At 44.1% G+C, this 22702-nt stretch overlaps 1 protein-coding gene across 1 annotated transcript in view; it reads left to right on the top strand.

Annotated features, from left to right (window-relative positions):
- Positions 1-22436, top strand: part of LOC144783866 (uncharacterized) — a 178003-nt gene extending 155567 nt beyond the window's left edge. Inside the window, exon 3 of the mRNA XM_078662645.1 lies at positions 19142-22436. Coding sequence (XP_078518771.1) covers positions 19781-21166 — 1386 coding nt within the window. The 5' untranslated portion in view covers positions 19142-19780 and the 3' untranslated portion in view covers positions 21167-22436. The remainder of the gene's footprint in view (positions 1-19141) is intronic.
- The last annotated feature ends 266 nt before the right edge of the window (positions 22437-22702 follow it).

Raw genomic sequence — 22702 nt, forward strand, 5'->3', positions numbered from 1 at the left:
ATCAATGAGTCCTTCAAAAGTGGTCACCTTGCTGCCTTTGATCCACCCTTCCAAGGCCCAGCTATAGAAATTCACATATTCGACCGAGGTGGTGCCGGGGATTTTCTTGCAGTCTCTAAACCGTTGCCGGTACATCTCCGGGGTGAGCCCATATCGGGATAGTAGGGCGTCCTTCATATTTATTTATTTATTTTAGTGTTTTATAGAGCGCGAACTTGACCCGTGAGGGTATCAGAGCGCTTTACATGGTATACAAGGTCTACAAACCAACATAAAATGCAGAGAAATAATAACACATCTTATCCTTACTCCCACATGTAAATGATTACAATCATAGTTAGAAACAGTAAAAAACAGCTGCCCTCATATTCTTTGCGGGATAATTGTTGATCAGGGGAGGAGGCAATAGTCTTAGCTTCTTTCTGGAGTGATAGTCTTAGATTCGTCAGGCGAAATGTGGTGGGTGAGGGCAGGGATTAAACGAGGAATTTAGGTGTAGGAGTTCATGACGGCGGAGGGCAGGTCCAGCATCGTGTCTCTTCCTTCACTGAGGAAGCGGCGCCATAATCCGGCAGCCCAATCCCTTTCGGGTACTCGGTGGGAGGTCATGGCGACGTCATACGCCTTGAACCATTGCTGGATGTCGTCCCCCTTGTTATACTCCTTCACGACATCCTTGGGTATATGTACTTTGGCCTCCACCGGGGAAGGGGCTTCTCTGTTCCCCGGGGGGGGCAGGAGTCTTCGCTTCTGGCTTTGAGTTCCAGTTCTTTCAAGCTGCGCTCATGTTCGAGTTGGAGTTTCTTTCCTTCATGCTCCCTCTGGAGCTTCTTTTCCTCCAGTTCTCCTTGCAGCCGTAATTGTTCAACGGCCAGTTTTTTTTCAGCCAACTTGAGTTCTCCTTCCATTTTAAGGTGTGCTAGCTCTAGCTCGTGGCTTCGGTTGCGTTCTCGGTCTGTCATCTCCTCCGGTGACAGACCTCTCTCCGTGCTGGGACTCCGTGTCAGGGAGTCGGTTCTCTCACCTTCTTGGCCGCGGGTTTCGGTCTGTGGCCCTCCCTCTCCGCCGTCTCCTTCTGGTGGGGGGAGGAGGGCCCCGGCCTCTACCCAGCCTGTCAGGGCTTTTTGGTAGTCTTCTTTGGTGCTTAAACCTGTGGTAGCGATGTGGAAGTCTGCAGAATTGTTTCAGTTCTCGGTGGGTATACTCTTCCAGAAGTTCCTTTTGGAATGCGGTCTTTTCGCTTGTTCCGGTGAGACTCATGGTTGTTCCTCGTTCAGGTAGTGTGTCAGTCGTTTTACTGTACGATCTCTCAGACGTAGGCTTTTATCCCGTCGCTTGCCACCAATGTTAGAAGGGGCGATCCCAGAGGGCCAGGTTATGCTCACCCGACCACTCCGTGACCCACCTCTCCCACCAATAATGCAGAGTCTAAACTTGAGGTCCTCGCCGGGGAGGACTTCGAGTCTAGGATCGTACACACTGAGGTCACACCACACTTACGAACGGACACCACGCTGTAGATTTTCAGTAACAGGTTCTTCATGAACAGTAAAAAGAAATCAGCTCTCGTATTTACAAGCGATCGAGGGATCGTAAAGTCTCAGAGATTCGGGAAGAGGGAGGCGGAACAGTCTCAGTCTTTAGGCCAGTACGAAGCGTACCCTGCGCACAGCTTACAATCCTCGAGCCGGGGGATACGGAAGATGATGGTTGTACTGGCTGTTTCACTCACTTCGGGTCGACTCAGGTCGTGTTGGTAGCGTCGATGGTCCAGCCGGACCAGAGTACTCCTCGAGCCGCGACGAAGTCAGCAGGGCTCGATCCGGAGGTCAGTTCTTGAGGAGCCGCGACCACGTCAGCAGGGCTCAGGATGTTCCACGAAGATCTTTAGAGTTCAAGGTCAAGCCGCGACGAGGTCAGCAGGGCTCCGATGTTCTAGTTCCGTCTTTGCGAGGTTGAGCCGCGACAGCGTCAGCAGGGCTCCGATGTTCCAGTTCCGTCGTTACGAGAATGAGCCGCGACAGCGTCAGCAGGGCTCGAAGAGTTCAGAGGTTCAGTTTTTCCCCACGGGTAAGCCGCGATCAGATCAGCAAGGCTCTCTTGTCCAGGATACAACTGCCCGCTAGTTCTTGGGCGGGCCTTGATATAGTCCAGTGGCCCTTTGATGTCCGGACCCTCGCAGGCGGAGGTCTCATGCCTTGGGGGCTGGTCGTTGGAGAGGTCCGTCTGTTGGCCCTTTGATCCTTTTGAAGATGCGTCCGGGAATTCCCAGACGCCCAGCAGGGTCTGGAGCCAACTCTCGGGGAGGCCGGAGGTGCGATCGAAACAGGCCCCCGGGGGAAGGCCAGAGGTGTGAGAGAAACCAGTCTCTCAGGGGAGGCCGGAGGTGCAATCGAAACTCCCTGTCTTATCTCACTTGGGGAGCCCTTTACCCCCCAGCCAGGACTGGCGCGTCTGGAGCCTAGGTTTTGCTGGGGCCCGGGTGATGCAAGGCCCAAGGAGTCAGGGACCTCGGGAAGGGAAAATGGCTGCCGGGCCCTGTGGGGTGAAGCAGGTTTGGGTTGCCCGGGGCCGGGAAGGAGGACGGGAAATGCAGGGCTGGTCGTCGGCTGGTGGGGTTGTGTAGGGAGTTTGGGTGTACATGGACAGGACGACCAGGGGTTTCTGGGTGCAGGGCTACTCTAACGGGGTGCTGAGGAACGGGGGAACCACGCCACGAGGCCAGGTCCAACAGTGACGTTCTCATCTGTCCAGATTCCCTTAACCGGTCTGAAATTAGTGTGTATCCTGTCCTCTAATTTATGCAGGTCATGGATAGCTGCCTTATGAAATGTATCTATCAGATTTTCTGGAGATCGTGTTGATAGAAGGTTCGGTTTTGGTTTGAGCCCACTGTCCATATTGAGATTAGAGGATATCTCCAGATTAGACAGAATATCCAACTTTGTGGTAGGACTATGATCAGTGTCATCCAGTGAGATGATCGGATGGACATCTTGAATATCCCTATTAGTCATGTTACATTCCGATAAACTAGTAATCATTGGAGGAACATGGTCTAACTGCTCTTCAAAATGCTTCTTTAATTTCAAACGTCTCACAAATTTATACAGATACACATGTACTCCTTCAAAATTGATATGTGATGTGGGGCAAAAATTCTGAACTTTACTTAGTATGTTCGTTTGTTCCTGTGTCAGTTCATAATCTGATAGTGCAACTGTTCTCCCACCCTCGCGGCTCCATCATTAAGTGAGACGCCCTCGAGCCCCTGCACTCTCTAGTGTTGGTGTTCGAGGCCCTCCTCCACCCGCTGGTTTACTTGCGCCTCATCCCTGGTGGTCATGTGGACCTCGGTCTCCTTTCTCTCGCTCCGCTTTCCTCTCCGTTTTCACTAGTTTTTACCCTCACTTTGATCTATTTTTTTCACTCCTGCTTTTCTGCGCTTTTATGCCTTTCTGCTTTATTCCACTTTTATTTCCTTTTATTCATCCTTATTCCTCCTTTATTCCTCCTTCCCTCCCGTTTTCCCAGCCGCTGCTGCCCACGCGGGCCATCCCCCAGCACGACCGGCCCAATCCAGCTCCCCTCCCCGTTCCCGCCTCCCAGATGTGCAGCCCTCCTGGACTCTGCTGGTGCGCCAAAGGCAAGCCCATCTGCTCCTGACTGCGACCAGCGCCAGGAACCCTGGGCCTCCGCCCCGCCAACGCTACGACCCAGCAGCACTCCACGTACTCAACCCATGCCACAAAAACAACTGCAAGCTAACATCACCAGCCAACACCCACGGACACTTCAGCTATCACCGCTACCGGCACACCTACAGCACCTCCAAGAACACGGACCCAGCACAACACGACCGCAAGAACACACCCAAACTGAAGACCCTGCAGTGGATCCTCCTCAATGTCAGATAACTCTACGAACACGCCACCGAAATCTGGGACCTCCTCGACAGCACTACCCCGGACGTAGCATTTGTCACAGAAACCTGGACCAACACCACCTCTGGACCGGACATCGCCATCGCCATTCCCCCAAGGATACAAGAACTCCAGGAAAGACCGCCCCAACCGCCCTGGAGGAGGAACCTCCATCATCCACAAATCCACCCTCCACCTGAGCACACTCCCCGACGAGCCCACAGACCTGATGGAACACCTGCACTTCAAGATATAGGCCAGCCCTACCACCACCCTCCGGGGAACCCTCATCTATCGACCCCCCCGGACCACGCGATCCTTTCAGCAACTCCATCACGGACATCATCGCCCCTCTTGCCATTGCATCCACCAACTACACCCTGCTGGGAGACCTCAACTTCAACTTCGTCAACCAACTGAACCCCAATATAGCATCCATTCTAGACAACCTCAACAACATTGGACTTCGCCAGATCGTGACCGAACCTGCGCACTCAGTGGAACACCCCCTCGACCCTCTTCTCAACAACAACACACAAGCCAAGAAGGCCAGATGGTTCACCCCCGAACTTCGAGAGTCCAGGCGTACCTGCCGCCGCCTCAAAGACCTGGAGGAACTCCAAATCCACAGAAACCCACAGCAACTTCAAAGGCGCCACCACCGCTCAGCACCAGCTCATCAGAAACACGAGGAAAGCTGCAATTGAAGACCGAATCTCCACACACTCACTCAACAGCAAAGAACTCTTCAACATCATTAAGGAATTTGCCCAACCCGCCAGCTAGTCAACTGACATTTCCCCCTCACAAGACCTATGCACCTTCTTCCACCGCAAAATCGAGAACATCTACGACAACTCAGACAAAATCAACCAACACACAGAACCCCAAGCCAACGATTGACAGCTGGACAACCCTCACCTACGAAGAAACACTGTGTCAGAAAAGGATACTTTGAAGCGGCCCCCTCAGGAACAGATGCTCTTGCCCCAGAAACCCCACCGACCAAAGTCCAGTGACTGCCTTTTTAGAGCTTGCAGTCCATAGAATTAGCCCGGGGGGGAAAGGGGAAGTGGAAGACAAAACAAGAGAGACTGCTTCTCTTTGGGCACTGAGCCTGCCTCTGGATGACCCTGGCAACTCTCGCTCTGGAAAGGAATAGACAATGATTAACTTCCCTATTGAACTGCCTACTCTCTCTCTCTTCTGATTAATATTCTTTGGGTTTTTTATAACTTACCAGTGCGTGCAAGGAAGCTAGCTACTCTCCAAAGTGTTTTGCCTGATGTGCAATGACAATCTGATTAACTGGAAGAATCTCTGGTGCTTGGTGCGTGCATTCTGCTTAACATACACTTTTGTGCAAGCTCCTCTCTCAAAAGTCTTTTCCTCAAGGTGAAAGGTTTGTCTTTACTCTAGTCAGCTTAGTTCTCTCAGCTTTTCCTAAAACAGCGAGCTCTCACAACATCTCCTGGAATTTCTTGGCAAGAAACTAACTCTGACACAAGTCTTTAGAAGTCTTGAAATTCTCTGAATAGATTACAGTCTTTTTCTCCGGATATGACTGGCAGTACAAGAATAGTCTCTAATGGCTCGAAGCGCTGGATACTCTCAACTGCTCAATATGAGAGTGAAAACGCCTCTGGGTCATTGCCTGAGACTCAATCAAAAATTCTAAACACTCTTACTTGAGAATGTGGGGTCTTCTCTTGACTGAAGACGCCCCTGGTAAGTCTGCCCCTCCTCACCAGACTCTGGGAAGTGAAAACGCCAAAAGAGCTTCTCCTTAACGATGAGTTCTGAGGGAAAAAAGGTTTCATTAAGAAGCGCTTTTAACATTTCACTAAAGCGCACTATTCTTACTTCCCTATTAGTAGATATTCTGAAGCCTTAGACAAATACTTTGCACAAAAGTTGAATTCTTTAACAGAGAGCGTGAGGGAAGCTCTCATTCAGGGAAAAACGCCAGTTGAAGTGCGCAGCACGCAACGGGCGCATGCGCGAAGAAGGAACGCTCTCGAGGACAAGGGAAATCAGCTAGACCGCTAACTCTCATCGAGAACGGAACCGCTTCAAACTTCGTAAGATGGCGGAACGCTGCAATTCTAGCATCAGCTGCCGCAGGGAGGTCTTCCAACACGGGTACCTGCACTTGCAAGGTACTTTTAGGTGGCGACTTCGTTGAGAAGAAGGATGGATCCTGACACACTGAAGACTATCAATTCAATCCACTCCGGGGCTCCCACGGACCACTGCCCCACCACATCTTCAACAGAGCCACCAACACCGTCGCACCCATGCTTCGCCACACCATCAACCGCTCACTGGCGAACACCTCCTTCCCCGACGACGGGAAACACGCCAACATCAACCCCCTCCTAAAGAGGCCCTCGGTGGACTTCACCGACCTCAAAAACTACAGACCCATCTCCCTGCACCCGTTCCCAGCAAAAGTAATTGAGAAAGCCATCACCAGCCTTCACCAGCCAACTCGCCACCTTCTTCGAAGAACATCCTCCACCCATCGCAATCTGGCTTCAGAAAAAAACTACAGCACAGAAACCGGCCTCCTCGCTGAAACAGACGACATCCTCTCCCTACTGGACAAAGGAGAAACAGTAGCCCTCATCCTCCTCGACGTCTCAGCAGCCTTCAACACGGTATCCCACCGCACCCTAACAGGCAGACTCCATGACGCAGGTGTCCGGGACAAGGTCCTTGACTGGATCTACTCCTTCCTCTCCGGCAGAACGCAGCTTGTCAGACTCCCCCCTTTCCTCTCGGACCCTACACCAACCACCTGCGAAGTCCTCCAGGGGTCCTCCCTCAGCCCTACCCTCTTCAACGTCTACATGGCTCCCCTCGCTACCAACGGTAGAACCTATGGACTCAACATTGTTTCATATGCGGACGACACCCAACTCATCCTGTCCCTGTCCAACAAAGCCAATGCAGCCAAACACAACTTCCAAGAAGGCATGGAAGCCATCGCCAAATGGATGAAAAGCAGCTGCTTACCACTCAACACCGACAAAACAGAACTACTCATAATGGAGCTACACCCCGACGCCTGGAACGATACCTAGTGGCCTACTGCCCTCGGCAGCCCACCCGCCCCCACAGACCACGCAACCTTGGAATCATCCTAGACTCCGAGCTTAAAATGGACCCTCAGATCAACCCCGTCACATCCTCCGGTTTCCACATCCTCCTACGTAATACCTTCAAATGGATCCTCGAGCACAGAAAAACCGTCACCCACACAGTTGTCACCAGCAAACTCGACTACGGCAACGCACTCGATGCCGGAATAAACAAAAAACTCACCCGTAAGCTACAAAACAGCCAGAACGCCGCCGCTAGACTGGTCCTCAACTTACCGCTACACTACCACATCTCCCAACACCTGTGCACACTCCATTGGCTCCCAATCGAGGCAAGAATTGCCTTCAAGATCCTCACCCACACACACACACAGCCCTCCACAACAACGGACCAACATTCCTCAACAGCCGAATCAACTTCCACGTACCCCAAAGAACCCTACAATCAGTACAGCTCTCTTACACCGTGGTTCCCGCACCAGAAAGACCAGATTAGGAAGCCGCTCCTTCTCCTTCCTCGCGGCCAGTGCATGGAACTCCCTACCACTCCACCTCAGGCAGACAACATCACTCCTCATCTTCACAAGAAACCTCAAAACCTGGCTTTTCGACAGACCCCTCTCCTTGATGGACTGGAACGTGCAACCCCCCAGCGCCTTGAGACCCTCACGGGTGAGTAGTTGCACTTAACAAACCCATGGTTGATTGATTGATAAGTTAATAACTGATACACTGTTATCACCTGTTATTTGTTGTAACCGAGCAAGTGGGGCATTCTGTAATGGTGTCAGTTATTTTGTTTGTGGGGCACAGACATTGCTGTTATCCTTTCTCTTACGTTTGCTGCGCCCCCCTATTCTTGTTTTTTTGTACCCGTTTGTTTCGTGAAATTTAGCCTTGTCCCCTCTCTGAACCTCTCCAGTTCTGCTAAAAGAGTTGAGGTAGATGCCACATAACCAGCGGGTCTAATATTTGACATGTGAGAGCGTTCATCGGATTCACTTGTTATGCTTGAGATGTCTGACTCACTTGCTGACACTTTTCCACAAGTCCTTTTTAGGGCTCGGCCTACATCCCACGAAGTGGGTGTGGCTTCAGAGTCCTGTAGAGAGGACTTCGAAAAGCTAACTTAGGCATTCCAGAGAAGCGCGTGAATTTTGTTAGTTATTTATGGCAGCTACATGGGAATTGGCCCTCGCTTGGCTGTGTTTTTACAAGGCAGCACGCAATAGGCCATAGTCTGTAGAGTTTCTCCACTTCCTGCATATTCCGTGCGGAGACGCACAGCAGAAGGCTATATTTCATCAATTACCAGCTGTCAGGGGCCTTGGTAATTGAAGCCAGATGCTGGGCGCGCGTGCACCATTCTTTGCTGTCTGCTCTATGAAGCTCTTCCACTTCATGTGGCTCGCGCACTGAGACCGTGTTAATCATGTCAGCACAACACTCTAAGCCATACCGCAAACTTTTGCACTTTAATATTTATGTTTTAAAGCGTTTACATGTATGGTGTGAACACCTCTGTGATTCTGACGGTTGCAGTGCCCTGCAGCAGGACAATAATGCTTTGAAAGTGGCCGTAGTCACTGGTAACCTGTTAGAATGTTACCTGTGTTATTGTGATTTCTAAATTGTGATGCAGCTGTTTCATTTGCAGAATAGTTCCCAGAGTTGCTGTGCTGTGTGGAAGAGGCACAGTTGTGCGTTTCCACCCCTTTTTTCCCACGTTTGAAATTTAGATTGTAAACCACATGGACGTAATGTACAAACATCCCCTGTCCCATTACCAGAGGTGCTGTGCTGTCCATGTGTTGTGCGTTCCCAACCTAGCACAAACTAAGAAGTAAGCTTTCAATAACGAAGACGCAAAGTATACAAGTAGACCTCTCAATGGCACACAGCCTTCGGCCCTACACGGTAGCTGTGTTGGAAAGTCCAACCTTGTAATAGAAGGAGTGGCCGTGCTTCTTTATTTAAGGCTCTTGCTGGTACCTGGAGCAATTCATCCGTGTTTTGCTCATAGTTTAATTAATAAAGGAGCAAATTCTTACCTCATGGTGAGTATGCAGGGTGAGCAGAGTGTGAGTATGCAGGGTGATCACTATGAGTATGCAGGGTGAGCACACTGTGAATATGCAGGGTGATCAGTATGAGTATGCAGGGTGAGCAGAGTGTGAGTATGCAGGGTGATCAGTATGAGTATGCAGGGTGAGCACACTGTGAATATGCAGGGTGATCAGTATGAGTATGCAGGGTGATCAGTATGAGTATGCAGGGTGAGCAGAGTGTGAGTATGCAGGGTGATCAGTATGAGTATGCAGGGTGAGCAGAGTGTGAGTATGCAGGGTGAGCAGAGTGTGAGTATGCAGGGTGATCAGTATGAGTATGCAGGGTGAGCAGAGTGTGAGTATGCAGGGTGAGCAGAGTGTGAGTATGCAGGGTGATCAGTATGAGTATGCAGGGTGATCAGTATGAGTATGCAGGGTGATCAGTATGAGTATGCAGGGTGATCAGTATGAGTATGCAGGGTGAGCAGAGTGTGAGTATGCAGGGTGAGCAGTGTGCACACATTACCATACATCAGTGCACGCTTTCACCATGCACACAATACCACACATCAGTGCACGCTTTCACCATGCACACAATACCACACATCAGTGCACGCTTTCACCGTGCACAAAATACCACACATCAGTGCACGCTTTCACCATGCACACAATACCATACATCAGTGCACGCTTTCACCATGCACACAATACCAGAGTGCTGTTGAGGGCAGAGTGCTGTTGAGGGCAGAGTGATTTTGAGGGCAGAGTGCTGTTGAGTGCTGTTTCCTTCTAGGGCAACGTTTTTTGTGACACAAAATAGCATTTGGCTGGGGCAGGGCAGGGCAGTCTGCTTCTAGGGCATGGGTCTTGTGACGGTCTTCTGACATTATCGTTATTAGAAAAACGTTTTTTTTAATTTAATTCTTCTTGTTGGTGCGGAAACGCACCTCTCTCCAAAGCCTCCTCTGCCTTCTTTTTTACACATTTAGCTAGGGATGAAATGGGAGGCCAGAGTAAAAGGCTCAAAAGGATATAGGACTGGAAGTGAGAAACAAAAAAGATGGCCCATGGTGTTTTTAAAAGCTGCATGCAAGGGTCCATCCTATATGTGAATTTTGTATAGTTTATTTATATTTCAGTTTGCAGTTTAAAACTGTTTTAAGTACAGATTTGTAATAACATCGCATTTCATATCAACAATTTTCGCTCATTGGATACTCACAACAAGCATGCTGCATCCATAATCATAAGTCACGAGACACCAAAAACATTTACACTTTTAAAAGCTTCACATAATTATAAGCATTAAACTTGGTAAACATGTTACATGTAGTGTTCTATTTTGTATTAAACATTAACTTGTGATGCAAGTTGTTTAATTTTTAGGGGGTTCCTATTGTGGGAAATCTGCTGCTCTTTTTTTCTTGTTGTAACTGTTGTGTTAGTGCGAAAACAAAGCTTTCAATCTCCTCGCCCCCCTTCTTTCAAACATGAGGCCGGAGGAAAGGGTAGGAATGTGACACAACTGTTATCTGATTAGATAAAAAGTAATTAACACAAAACAGATGGTTCCTTCAGTTTTACGAGGTGCAGCGGGGCCTTTGGCTATGTCAATCCTGTTTGGTTTTTTTCAGTTACCAATTGACCTTTTTTATACAAAACATGTGTAGTCTTATAACTTGTATCATTGTGTTCTTAGAGCCACATATATATATATATATATATATATATATATATATATATATATATATATATATATATATATATGTATATATGTAGGTCTAATAAGGAAAACATCGTATGGGAAACACATGCACAATCATTTCACGACGCAGCTCTCCATGTCCGCGCCTTTTTTTTTCTATTTTCCCCATCGCGTGCTTTGCAAAACTATCACAGCCTGACAATTGTAGGGTAGTGATCCCTTGATACTTAATACAAATCAGATATGAACTCCACACCTACAGCCTACAAAGTGCGGCATACGTGGATGCCTAGAGACTAATCAGTGAAGGTTGCAGTATGATTACCTTCCTTATGAATAAGGACATACACAGAGTGCACAGAGAGTGAGTGCAGAGTAGTGAGTGCAGAGTACAGAGTGAGTGCAGAGTACAGAGTGAGTGCAGAGTGTACAGAGTGCAGCGTGAGTGTGCAGAGTGCAGAGTAGTGAGTGCAGAGTAGTGAGTGCAGAGTAGTGAGTGCAGAGTTGTGAGTGCAGAGTTGTGAGTGCAGAGTTGTGAGTGCAGAGTTGTGAGTGCAGAGTTGTGAGTGCAGAGTGCAGAGTTGTGAGTAGTGAGGGCAGCTTTTGGGAATCCAGATCAACTGGGGAAAGTCAAGTATCTTTCCGTTGACAGCAGTCACCACACGCTTCTCTCTGGATTATCCACTGGAGTGCTGTGAGGAGGAACCAAATTATTTGGGGATAGGAGTCACCAGAGATAAGGAAGAACTTATGAGAATGAATTATGGAACAGCCATAACTCAAATAGCAGATTGTGTCACGCGTTGGGTGGCACTACCCTTCTCCATGGCGGGTCGAGCTTCCTTGATTAAAATGGTTGTACTCCCCCAATTGTTATATCTTTTCTTAAACATCCCGTTTTATCTTGGAGCGCAATTTTTTTTAAATTGTTTAAGTCAGAGCTGAAAAAACTTGTCTGGGGAGGTAAGCAACCCAGATTGCAGCGGGAGGTGATGACAAGGTCCTACTCGCAGGAAGGCTTTGGTATACCGAACTTTGAGCTCTATTTTACATATGCGCAAGCTCACTACGCCTGGTTCTGGGTGAAGCAGCCGAGGTATAAGCTCCAAATCGCAGCGGAACATTGGCTGTCGCATCCCACGCCAATAGAAGGAGCACTATATGTATCTGTAACAAACTGGTGTGACAAAAAACAACCTAGGCAACTAAAGATATGGAGGACAATGATTAATGTGAAGGGACACAAGCTGGCAATTATTCTGAAAGTACAATTTTATTCTCCAATTTAAAAACACAATAAACAGTGACAAAGAACAAATTTAAAAATATGTTAAACAAGAAATTGTAATACAATGAAAATTCATAAATCTGACATAGTGCATAAAAATAATTTATACAATGACTAATACATAATAAAAAACAAAAAGAGACAAAGTGTAATCAAATATTAAGAAATGAGTGGCCTAATGGTTCTCTACGCGCGTTTCGGCGACCAGCGCCTTCTTCTGGAGTTGCCACGTGATATTCTAAAAATAAAGAAAGTCATACAAAAAATAAAATTATTTACAACTAATGATCTGACAAGTTAAAAGCAACTGTACTTATCATCAACAATGCAGCCATAGTGTGAACCCTTTCATTTTACTAAATAACATAGTGTGTTTAGTAGAACTATTTTGCCTTTGTTCATTTCCTTACTTATTCAGTTCCTTTCGGTGGAATAATGGTTAGTTATAAGGGTATTTACTATTCTCTATTATACATGCAAGGTGGTTACAGGAAGTTAACAGCCTAATTCTGTATTTCCCAAGACGTATCAGTCATTACGGCTAAAACAGATAAATAGGTACTTACACGTAATTGTGCACTGCGATTAATACGGTGCGGCTGATGTGACGTATCGTATTGTTGTCTTTATAAAACTTCAAGGCAGTCTTTGATAAAGCTTAGAAGAGATTTCAAAAATTATAATTAATTCTCTTCAAGTGGGCACATATTTCTTTTAGAGGCTTTAGAAAGTCACACCTTACCATGATTATTTATTTAAAAATATAGATTAGAGAATTGGACCCATCATGCTCATATTTTAACTTACCTATTGGAGAGATTAGAAATAGACAGGGCATGTATCTATGTCAATACGTATTAGGGGTATAATCAACCTAACTTACCCTCAATTTATGCGTCAAAGTTCATTTATTTTTTCAAAAGGATGTAGTTGGTGGCGTTTTAATGACGCTGAGTGATGGCTCCCAAATATAGTTTAGATCAAATATAGTATATTGAAGGACCTCCCTACCTAAAAAAAGGGGATATTGGAGATAACTATGAGACAAGCCTGTATTTGAGACAGGAATGCATTAAGGTCATGCAATATTTCAAAGTTGGACTTACTCGACAGTCGACGACAGGGCTCCTTCACTCATTTGGAGAGATATGCAGACATGCAGACTGGCGTCTTGGTTTATATCCAATAAAATATTTTAAAAGATCTCCCTGCCTAGGAAAATAACAGACGGATTTTCGAGTTTAGATATACTGTTATGTTCTGGCGGTCATTTAACTATGAGGCCAAACAGGGATATAATTAAAGAATCAGGCGAGTCCATTGTAACTTACCCGGCAAAAGCCAGCAGAGCTCCTTAATTCCCTTGAAAAGATGCGACAAATTCGCGTTTTGTTCAGAGAGATGGGTGGCTCTTGACAAGTGCATACATTGGTGACTGATTTTATATATATGAGAGAGATTCCTGCCTGTAAACAAATATACATATAAGATAGGACTTATTTTTATTCCTTATTGGTGTTTTAAGTTAAGGGGCAAGGCGGGTCAAATTTGACTTACCCGGTGATAAGGAGCAGGCTCTTTTGTTCACTCGCACTGCAAGGACTCGCGTTTTGATAGGGGGACGTATCTTTAATCAGCATAACGTCAATAGTAAATGTTTTAAAAGATCTCCCTGCCTATAGGGAAACACACAGAGGATGGTTTTAGGAAAAAAGAGGATATGTTCTTATTCTTTTAGCGATGAGTTAGTCAATGGCCAGGGACGATCTGTCAAGACTTACCCGAGGATAAACGGCAGGGCTCCTTGATTCCCTCGAGATACCGCGCAGGTTACGTCCTGTGTCTCGACGGGTGGAGATGGTAAATGGGGTTTCTCCGTGGGTCTCTCGCTTTTATATTAGTATTTTTAATTCAAATCACCTTCAGCTGGAAGGATGTTTGTTTTGCGAGAGGGAGAAGTACCGTCACCAAAAGGCTAAAGATAGAGGACGGACTAGCTCACTTCTGTTGTTTAGATCGATCCATGGCGTCCATTACTAAGAGGTGCAAGGATCGCGACTGAACATAATTAATGGACTGACTAACTTCTGTTGTGGATCCTGATCTTTCGTGATAATGCACTATTATCTGAATTTATACCCAATGGATTGGTCCGTGGTATAAAATGGAGAGGGACTAATAAAAGGAGAATGGTATTGTTTAACACAAAATTGTTGGTGTATTTACAATTGTGACGGTAGTCCCACTTCTCCCTCTTGTGTCAAACAATACCATTTTTCAATTCTCCTTTTATCAGTCCTACTCCATTTTCTACCAGGGATCAACCCATTTGGTATAAATTTAGACAATAGCGCATTATTACGAAAGATCGGGACACATAACATAAGTTAGTCAGTCCATTAATTATCTTCAGTCGCGATCCTCGCACCTCTTAGTAATGGATGCCATGGATCGATCTAAAACAACAGAAGTTAGCTAGTCCGTCAACTATCTCCAGCCTTTTAGCAATGGTAGTCCTACTTCTCCCTCTCGCAAAACAAACATCCTTCCAGCTGAAGGTGATTTGAATTAAAAATACTAATATAAAAGCGAGAGACCCACGGAGAAACCCCATTTACCATCTCCACCCGTCGAGACACAGGACGTAACCTGCGCGGTATCTCGAGGGAATCAAGGAGCCCTGCCGTTTATCCTCGGGTAAGTCTTGACAGATCGTCCCTGGCCATTGACTAACTCATCGCTAAAAGAATAAGAACATATCCTCTTTTTTCCTAAAACCATCCTCTGTGTGTTTCCCTATAGGCAGGGAGATCTTTTAAAACATTTACTATTGACGTTATGCTGATTAAAGATACGTCCCCCTATCAAAACGCGAGTCCTTGCAGTGCGAGTGAACAAAAGAGCCTGCTCCTTATCACCGGGTAAGTCAAATTTGACCCGCCTTGCCCCTTAACTTAAAACACCAATAAGGAATAAAAATAAGTCCTATCTTATATGTATATTTGTTTACAGGCAGGAATCTCTCTCATATATATAAAATCAGTCACCAATGTATGCACTTGTCAAGAGCCACCCATCTCTCTGAACAAAACGCGAATTTGTCGCATCTTTTCAAGGGAATTAAGGAGCTCTGCTGGCTTTTGCCGGGTAAGTTACAATGGACTCGCCTGATTCTTTAATTATATCCCTGTTTGGCCTCATAGTTAAATGACCGCCAGAACATAACAGTATATCTAAACTCGAAAATCCGTCTGTTATTTTCCTAGGCAGGGAGATCTTTTAAAATATTTTATTGGATATAAACCAAGACGCCAGTCTGCATGTCTGCATATCTCTCCAAATGAGTGAAGGAGCCCTGTCGTCGACTGTCGAGTAAGTCCAACTTTGAAATATTGCATGACCTTAATGCATTCCTGTCTCAAATACAGGCTTGTCTCATAGTTATCTCCAATATCCCCTTTTTTTAGGTAGGGAGGTCCTTCAATATACTATATTTGATCTAAACTATATTTGGGAGCCATCACTCAGCGTCATTAAAACGCCACCAACTACATCCTTTTGAAAAAATAAATGAACTTTGACGCATAAATTGAGGGTAAGTTAGGTTGATTATACCCCTAATACGTATTGACATAGATACATGCCCTGTCTATTTCTAATCTCTCCAATAGGTAAGTTAAAATATGAGCATGATGGGTCCAATTCTCTAATCTATATTTTTAAATAAATAATCATGGTAAGGTGTGACTTTCTAAAGCCTCTAAAAGAAATATGTGCCCACTTGAAGAGAATTAATTATAATTTTTGAAATCTCTTCTAAGCTTTATCAAAGACTGCCTTGAAGTTTTATAAAGACAACAATACGATACGTCACATCAGCCGCACCGTATTAATCGCAGTGCACAATTACGTGTAAGTACCTATTTATCTGTTTTAGCCGTAATGACTGATACGTCTTGGGAAATACAGAATTAGGCTGTTAACTTCCTGTAACCACCTTGCATGTATAATAGAGAATAGTAAATACCCTTATAACTAACCATTATTCCACCGAAAGGAACTGAATAAGTAAGGAAATGAACAAAGGCAAAATAGTTCTACTAAACACACTATGTTATTTAGTAAAATGAAAGGGTTCACACTATGGCTGCATTGTTGATGATAAGTACAGTTGCTTTTAACTTGTCAGATCATTAGTTGTAAATAATTGTATTTTTTGTATGACTTTCTTTATTTTTAGAATATCACGTGGCAACTCCAGAAGAAGGCGCTGGTCGCCGAAACGCGCGTAGAGAACCATTAGGCCACTCATTTCTTAATATTTGATTACACTTTGTCTCTTTTTGTTTTTTATTATGTATTAGTCATTGTATAAATTATTTTTATGCACTATGTCAGATTTATGAATTTTCATTGTATTACAATTTCTTGTTTAACATATTTTTAAATTTGTTCTTTGTCACTGTTTATTGTGTTTTTAAATTGGAGAATAAAATTGTACTTTCAGAATAATTGCCAGCTTGTGTCCCTTCACATTAATCATTGTCCTCCATATCTTTAGTTGCCTAGGTTGTTTTTTGTCACATGAGATTTTTACCCTGACCTAGGAACTACATTATCTATGTCTTCAGGGGGTCCTCGTTAAATATACGTTGTCTGTAACAAACTGGGACAGAACACCCAATGCTCTCACATGTACGATAGCAGCATGGCAGCGCCTAAGTCATATGCTGGATGTCCCCATGTTATATGTGCCCTTGATGCCTCTTGCGTTCCATCTTGCTATGCCGTTGCTGCAAAAGGGGGTCTTTAGAAACATTCAACAGCGGACCCTCGTCTGCACTTGGGGAGACCTATATCATGAAGGCCAAATCCGCGATATTGACCATATGTTCCAAACTACTCGGAAGACGCCATTAGATATCTTTGTGTATATTAGGCTGTGACATGAGATAAGATAACTTACCCCTGAGTACCCAGTGGAATCGCAAGCGGTAGCCCCATTACAACTCATGTTAGAGAAGGATACGGCTAAAAGGCTGGTTTCACTACTATATAAAATGGTACACATCCACAAAAGGCATCATCACCCACAGTGTCGTGCAGGAAATGGGATGAGGAACTAGGACAAGCCCTGACAGACGAGCAATGAGAGGGGTGCTGTCTGCAGACCGAGCAAGTCTCGGCCAGCAGCAGATTTCGGATAATTCATTATAAATTCTTACACAGGATGTATTATACACCGGCCAAGACGTACAGATTCAAGTTGAGAGATGATGATAGGTGTGATAATGTCGCACAGCGGGGGCGGATTTTCTACACCTAGCATGGAGATGCCCTAAGGTAAAAGAATACTGGGATCAAGTGTTTCATGCATTGTGGGAAATGATAGATAAACCTGTAGAAGCTATGCCATTGATGGCATTATTGGAATATGTCAAGCCCCTACGAGCTGAACACTGTAAATTTACTGCACTGGTGCTCCTAATTGCCAAAAGGAGGGTGGCCTGCCGATGGGGTAGGGGGCGGGCACCCAAGTTCAAGGAATGGATTGCTAACCTGATAATATACGAGAACGACTCACGACCTATGCAGAATTACTACCCATAGTCTCCAGGCCCAGAGATGTATGGGCACCATTGAAGTGCTACTCGATTGCTCATCCGAGAGGCGAGGACTAATAGGATAAAGAGAATTGTGGTGAGGAGTGAGATGGTTTTGTGCTCCTAAAAATAGAGTAGGATGAGGGAGGAAGAGAGTGTTAATAACAATGTATATTAATGACGAATGTGATGAAAAATGGCAACTGCTTCAGATAAATAGGTAAATACAAATTCAGATATATATTGTTGTATCAGAAATACTAAGAGAAAATATTAAATAGATGCAGTGGCGGGATGTCCAGGTACCTCGATATGTGTGCAGCTATCCCTATAATGATGCACCACCAATGTAATTTGACAGAGAAAACGAGTAATGTATGTCTTATTGAAATGAACCTGACCTGTATATCAAACGGATGTACGATACTGATATAGGAACTGTTAACTTGAAAACCAATAAACAGATGTTATAAAAAGATAAGTCATGTACCCTCCAATGAAATGACTAGTCAACATATGGAAATCTGTCACCTCGCATAGGATCTCATCAGTACTATCTCAAACGAAATTCTGGCTAATTCCCAAAGTTTTTGGGACACCTTCTCCCCTGCACACACTAAACCTTTTGAGAACCCTGTCCGTTGAAACTACAATGAAAAAACAGAGATCCTGCTCACCTCATTTTCAACTGCAAATCAGTAGGCCCCTTTTGGGATAAGGTTTTCTCCTTTATCTCAAACCTATTTAATATAGCTCCTAAGAAAGAAAATTCATATCGCATTAAAGGCTTCCTCGACCCGAACATCAGATGCCCTGCCGACCGCCTTCTACTTGATCTTCTACTGACATCGGCAGTTAAGACGATCACCTCTAACTGGAAGACTACATACAAGGTTTCCTTTCAAGCCAGGCTTAGTTGGTTATCACATATCTTGGTAGCTGATAGCATTGCTTTGCGACACTCCCCGGGGAAACCACAACACAGAGCTATATGGGAATCCTTTTTTAACTACTTCACCACCAACAAACCCCCATAAACTAAATGCCCTTTTTCTATACCTTTTCATTTGCTACTTCAATCTATACCCCTCAATCTAGACAAATGATGTAGGCTGATGTTGTGTATCAATGACAGGATATTGCTGTTGTCATTTGTTATTTGTAACACTTAAATGTGATACATTATGCATTTAATTCTATGACATTATCAACATGTAAGATGTAAGTGTATAATGTTGACATTATCAATGATAGCTGTGATGTTTACATTAAATGATGTTGTAAAATAGCCATGATCCTTATACTTTTAGTTCCTTTCCACCCATTTATTTCCTCCGTCTACTCAGTTTGATTCTGCTTTTGCTGTGTATTAAAATTAAATACAAATAATTTCTTCATTTAAAAAAATGTTGTATGCACATTCCACAATGTTTCCATGTAAGTAATTTTAAATCTCTTTATATCCGACAGAAAACAATCCTTGAATGTACAAAATGTTTAAAAATAATGAAGATAATCCTGTAATTTTGCAAAAACGCAGCGTGAAATATTGAGCTCCAGTATTCAGGAAAACATACGTGCAGTCGGAGACAGACAAACCAGAACATAAACTGACAGATCCTGTAAGAAGCATCAAGGGCAATTCAATGATTCTACGAGTCTAAGCTCTGCACCTCCACGCCACAAAACTAAGAAATGACCTTTAAAAAATGTCAACACTAATAATCCTCTTCCTTGGTAAACATGTCCAATTCCAGCTTTAATCACGCGATTGATATTCCTTTCAAAAGTGATATCAGTCCACCCTTCAGTGCTAGATGTGTATTGTAAACTCTTTCAGGCCATTTCACAGCAACCAGAGAAAAGCACAATGTAGTGAAGCCAAACAACTCAAGTGTAAAGGAAAGAGGCATTCTGCTATCTAAAATTCAGAGTACTGTCCCACTTTGCACCGACCAAAAGGAGGATGGATTTTTACCCGCAAGCGTGCCATATCTTTATCCACTTTAAAGACATATTCATCCACAAAGAAGTCCTACACACATTGAGTGTGGCAAGTATTTTGTGACCTTTTCACTTTATTGTTAAATCGGAAAGCAAATATCCAAAATGCCACACACATACATGGAATGTGAGAATAATACAAGTGCTTCATCAGTGATTTTGGCTCATCAAGAAACACAGTCATTGGATGTAGACAAATACATACCTGACTCAGAGACACTAATCAAGAAAGAAGTATCAGACACATGCAGCAAGACCTTTATTTTGTCTTCAATATCAAAACGCCATCAGCAGATACACATAGGAGAAAAACTGTTCAAATGCACTGAAAGTGAAAAGAGCTTTAGTCAATCTGCACTCCTTAAAGAGCATCAGCGAAAACACACAGAGGAAAAATCATTCAAATGCAGTGAAGCTGTGAAGAGCGTTAGTCAGTTATCAGACATAAAACACCATCAGAGAACACATGCTGAGGAAAAACGATTTTATTGTAGTGAATGTGTGAAAAGCTTTAGTCGATCATCAGACCTACTATTACATCAGCGAACACACACAGGGGAAGACCTATATCATTGCAGTGAATGTATGAAGAGCTTTACTCGATCATTAGACTTGCAAAGACATCAGCGAATACACACAGGGGAAAGGCCATATCATTGCAGTGAATGTGTGAAGAGGTTTAGTTATTTATCACACCTAAAAGACCATCAGCGAACACACACAGGAGAAAAGCCACATCACTGCAGTGAATGTGTGAAGAGCTTTAGTCGATTATCAGATCTACGAAGACATGAGAGAACACACACAGGGGAAAAGCCATATCACTGCAGTGAATGTGTTGAGAGCTTTAGTCAATTAGCAAACCTACGAGCACATCAGCAAACACACACAGGCAAAAACATATATCACTGCAGTGAATGTGTGAAGAGATTCAGTCAATTTTCACACCTACAAAGACATCAGCGAACACACAGGGGAAAGCTATATAATTATAGTGAATGTGTGAATAGTTTCAGTCGATCATCAGACCTACAAAGACATAAGCTAACACACACAGGGGATAGGCCATATCATTGCAGTGAATGTATGAAGAGGTTTAGTCATTTATCACACCTAAAAGACCATCAAAGTACACATACAGGGGAAAAGCCATATCACTGTAGTGAATGTGTGAAGAGCTTTCGTCGATTATACAACCTAAAACAGCATCAGCGAACACACACAGGGGAAAAGCCATATCACTGTAGTGAATGTGTGATGAGGTTTAGTCAATCATCCGGCCTAAAAATGCACCAGCGAACACACACAGGGGAAAAGCCATATCACTGCTGTGAATGTGTGAAAAGCTTTATTCGATCAGCAGACCTACAAAGACATCAGCGAACACACACAGGGGAAAAGCCATATCATTGCAGTGAATGTGTGAAGAGCTATTATCAATTATCAAGCCTACGAACTCATCAGCAAACACACACAGGAGAAAACCTATAGCACTGCAGTGAATGTGTGAAGAGCTTCAGTCAATCATCAGACCTACAAACAAATGAGCAAACACACATAAGAGAAAACCTATATCACTGCAGTGAGTGTGTGAAGAGATTTAGTAAATTTTCAAACCTACAAAGACATCAGCGAACACACAGGGGAAAACTATATAATTATAGTGAATGTGTGAAGAGGTTTAGTTGATTATCAGACCGAAGACTAGAAGAACACTCACAGGTGAAAAACCAAACAAGTGCAGTGAATGTGAGAAGATCTTTATACATTTATCAAGCCTAAAACACCATCAGAGAACGCACACCGGGGAAACACCATATCATTTCGGTGAATGTGTGAAGAGGTTTAGTCAATCATCAGACCTACAAAGACATCAGCGAACACACACAGGGGAAAAGCCATATCATTGCAGTGAATGTGTGAACAGGTTTAGTCAATTAGTACACCTAAAAGACCCTCAAAAAACACATACAGGGGAAAACCCATATCACTGCAGTGAATATGTGAAGAGCTTTAGTCGATTATCAAACCTACAAAGACATCAACGAATACACACAGGAAAAGCCATGTCATTGCACTGAATGTGCTTTTGTCAATTTTTAACCCTAAACAAACACACACCATCACTGAACACACAGAAATAAACCTAGGCTTGCAGTAAATTTGGTAAGAATTTAAGTACATCGACAATAATACTGACCCATCTGGACATACACCCAAGCAAAAAAGGGCAGTTATTGTTGGATTAAGGAATTATAAAAAATGATAACATTGAAATTATGTGGGGCATTCAAATACCAGCTGTTAGAAAGCAGAAGGTAAAAGACTGCACTAATAGAAGGGAATTATAAAAGTGTCTATTGCCTGCTGTTGATCGTTTCCCTACATCTAGGAAAAAATATGAAATACCAGGAAACTTGTGGGAGACTAGCACAATGGTTTTTATTCAGTGAGAGAGTTCTAATGAAGAAAATCCAAGGACACCCGCTCATGCTACCTGGAAAAGCAACACTATTGACAATGCGTGGACTAACACAGGAATTTTCAGCTAATTTGTGAGTGTTATATTTATATGTTATGTTGTTTATCATTTTAACATTACTCATATGTTTCATTGCCTAGAATGCTGCATCTCTATGATGCCTTAGATGTTCTGATGTGATGTCATGCATGAGACATCAACAGCAGTTGGTCCAGCTGCGTCTGGCAAGAAGCTGTTCAGGTCTTTCTCTAAGAAAAGAATAAATCTACTTGAAGATCATCCCTTGTGATATATTGTCTTCATATCATAACAAATTTGACGACGATACATCTTGACCAGACAACTGGATGAAGACATTTCATGGAGGAAGATAGGTTATCCTGAACAAAGGGAAAGAAGAACCCAACTCGTTGAGAAGTATTACTTGCTTGTAGCAACAAGCATTACAAGTTAAATATTAAAAGTCGTGCAGGACTGACAGCATCTGATCTTCTAAACTGACCTACCATCTGGTAAGAGACATCTACCCTGTATATATTTGTTAA

The sequence above is a fragment of the Lissotriton helveticus genome, chromosome 1_1 (genome assembly GCF_964261635.1).
Source record: "Lissotriton helveticus chromosome 1_1, aLisHel1.1, whole genome shotgun sequence".
Lineage (NCBI taxonomy): Eukaryota > Metazoa > Chordata > Amphibia > Caudata > Salamandridae > Lissotriton > Lissotriton helveticus.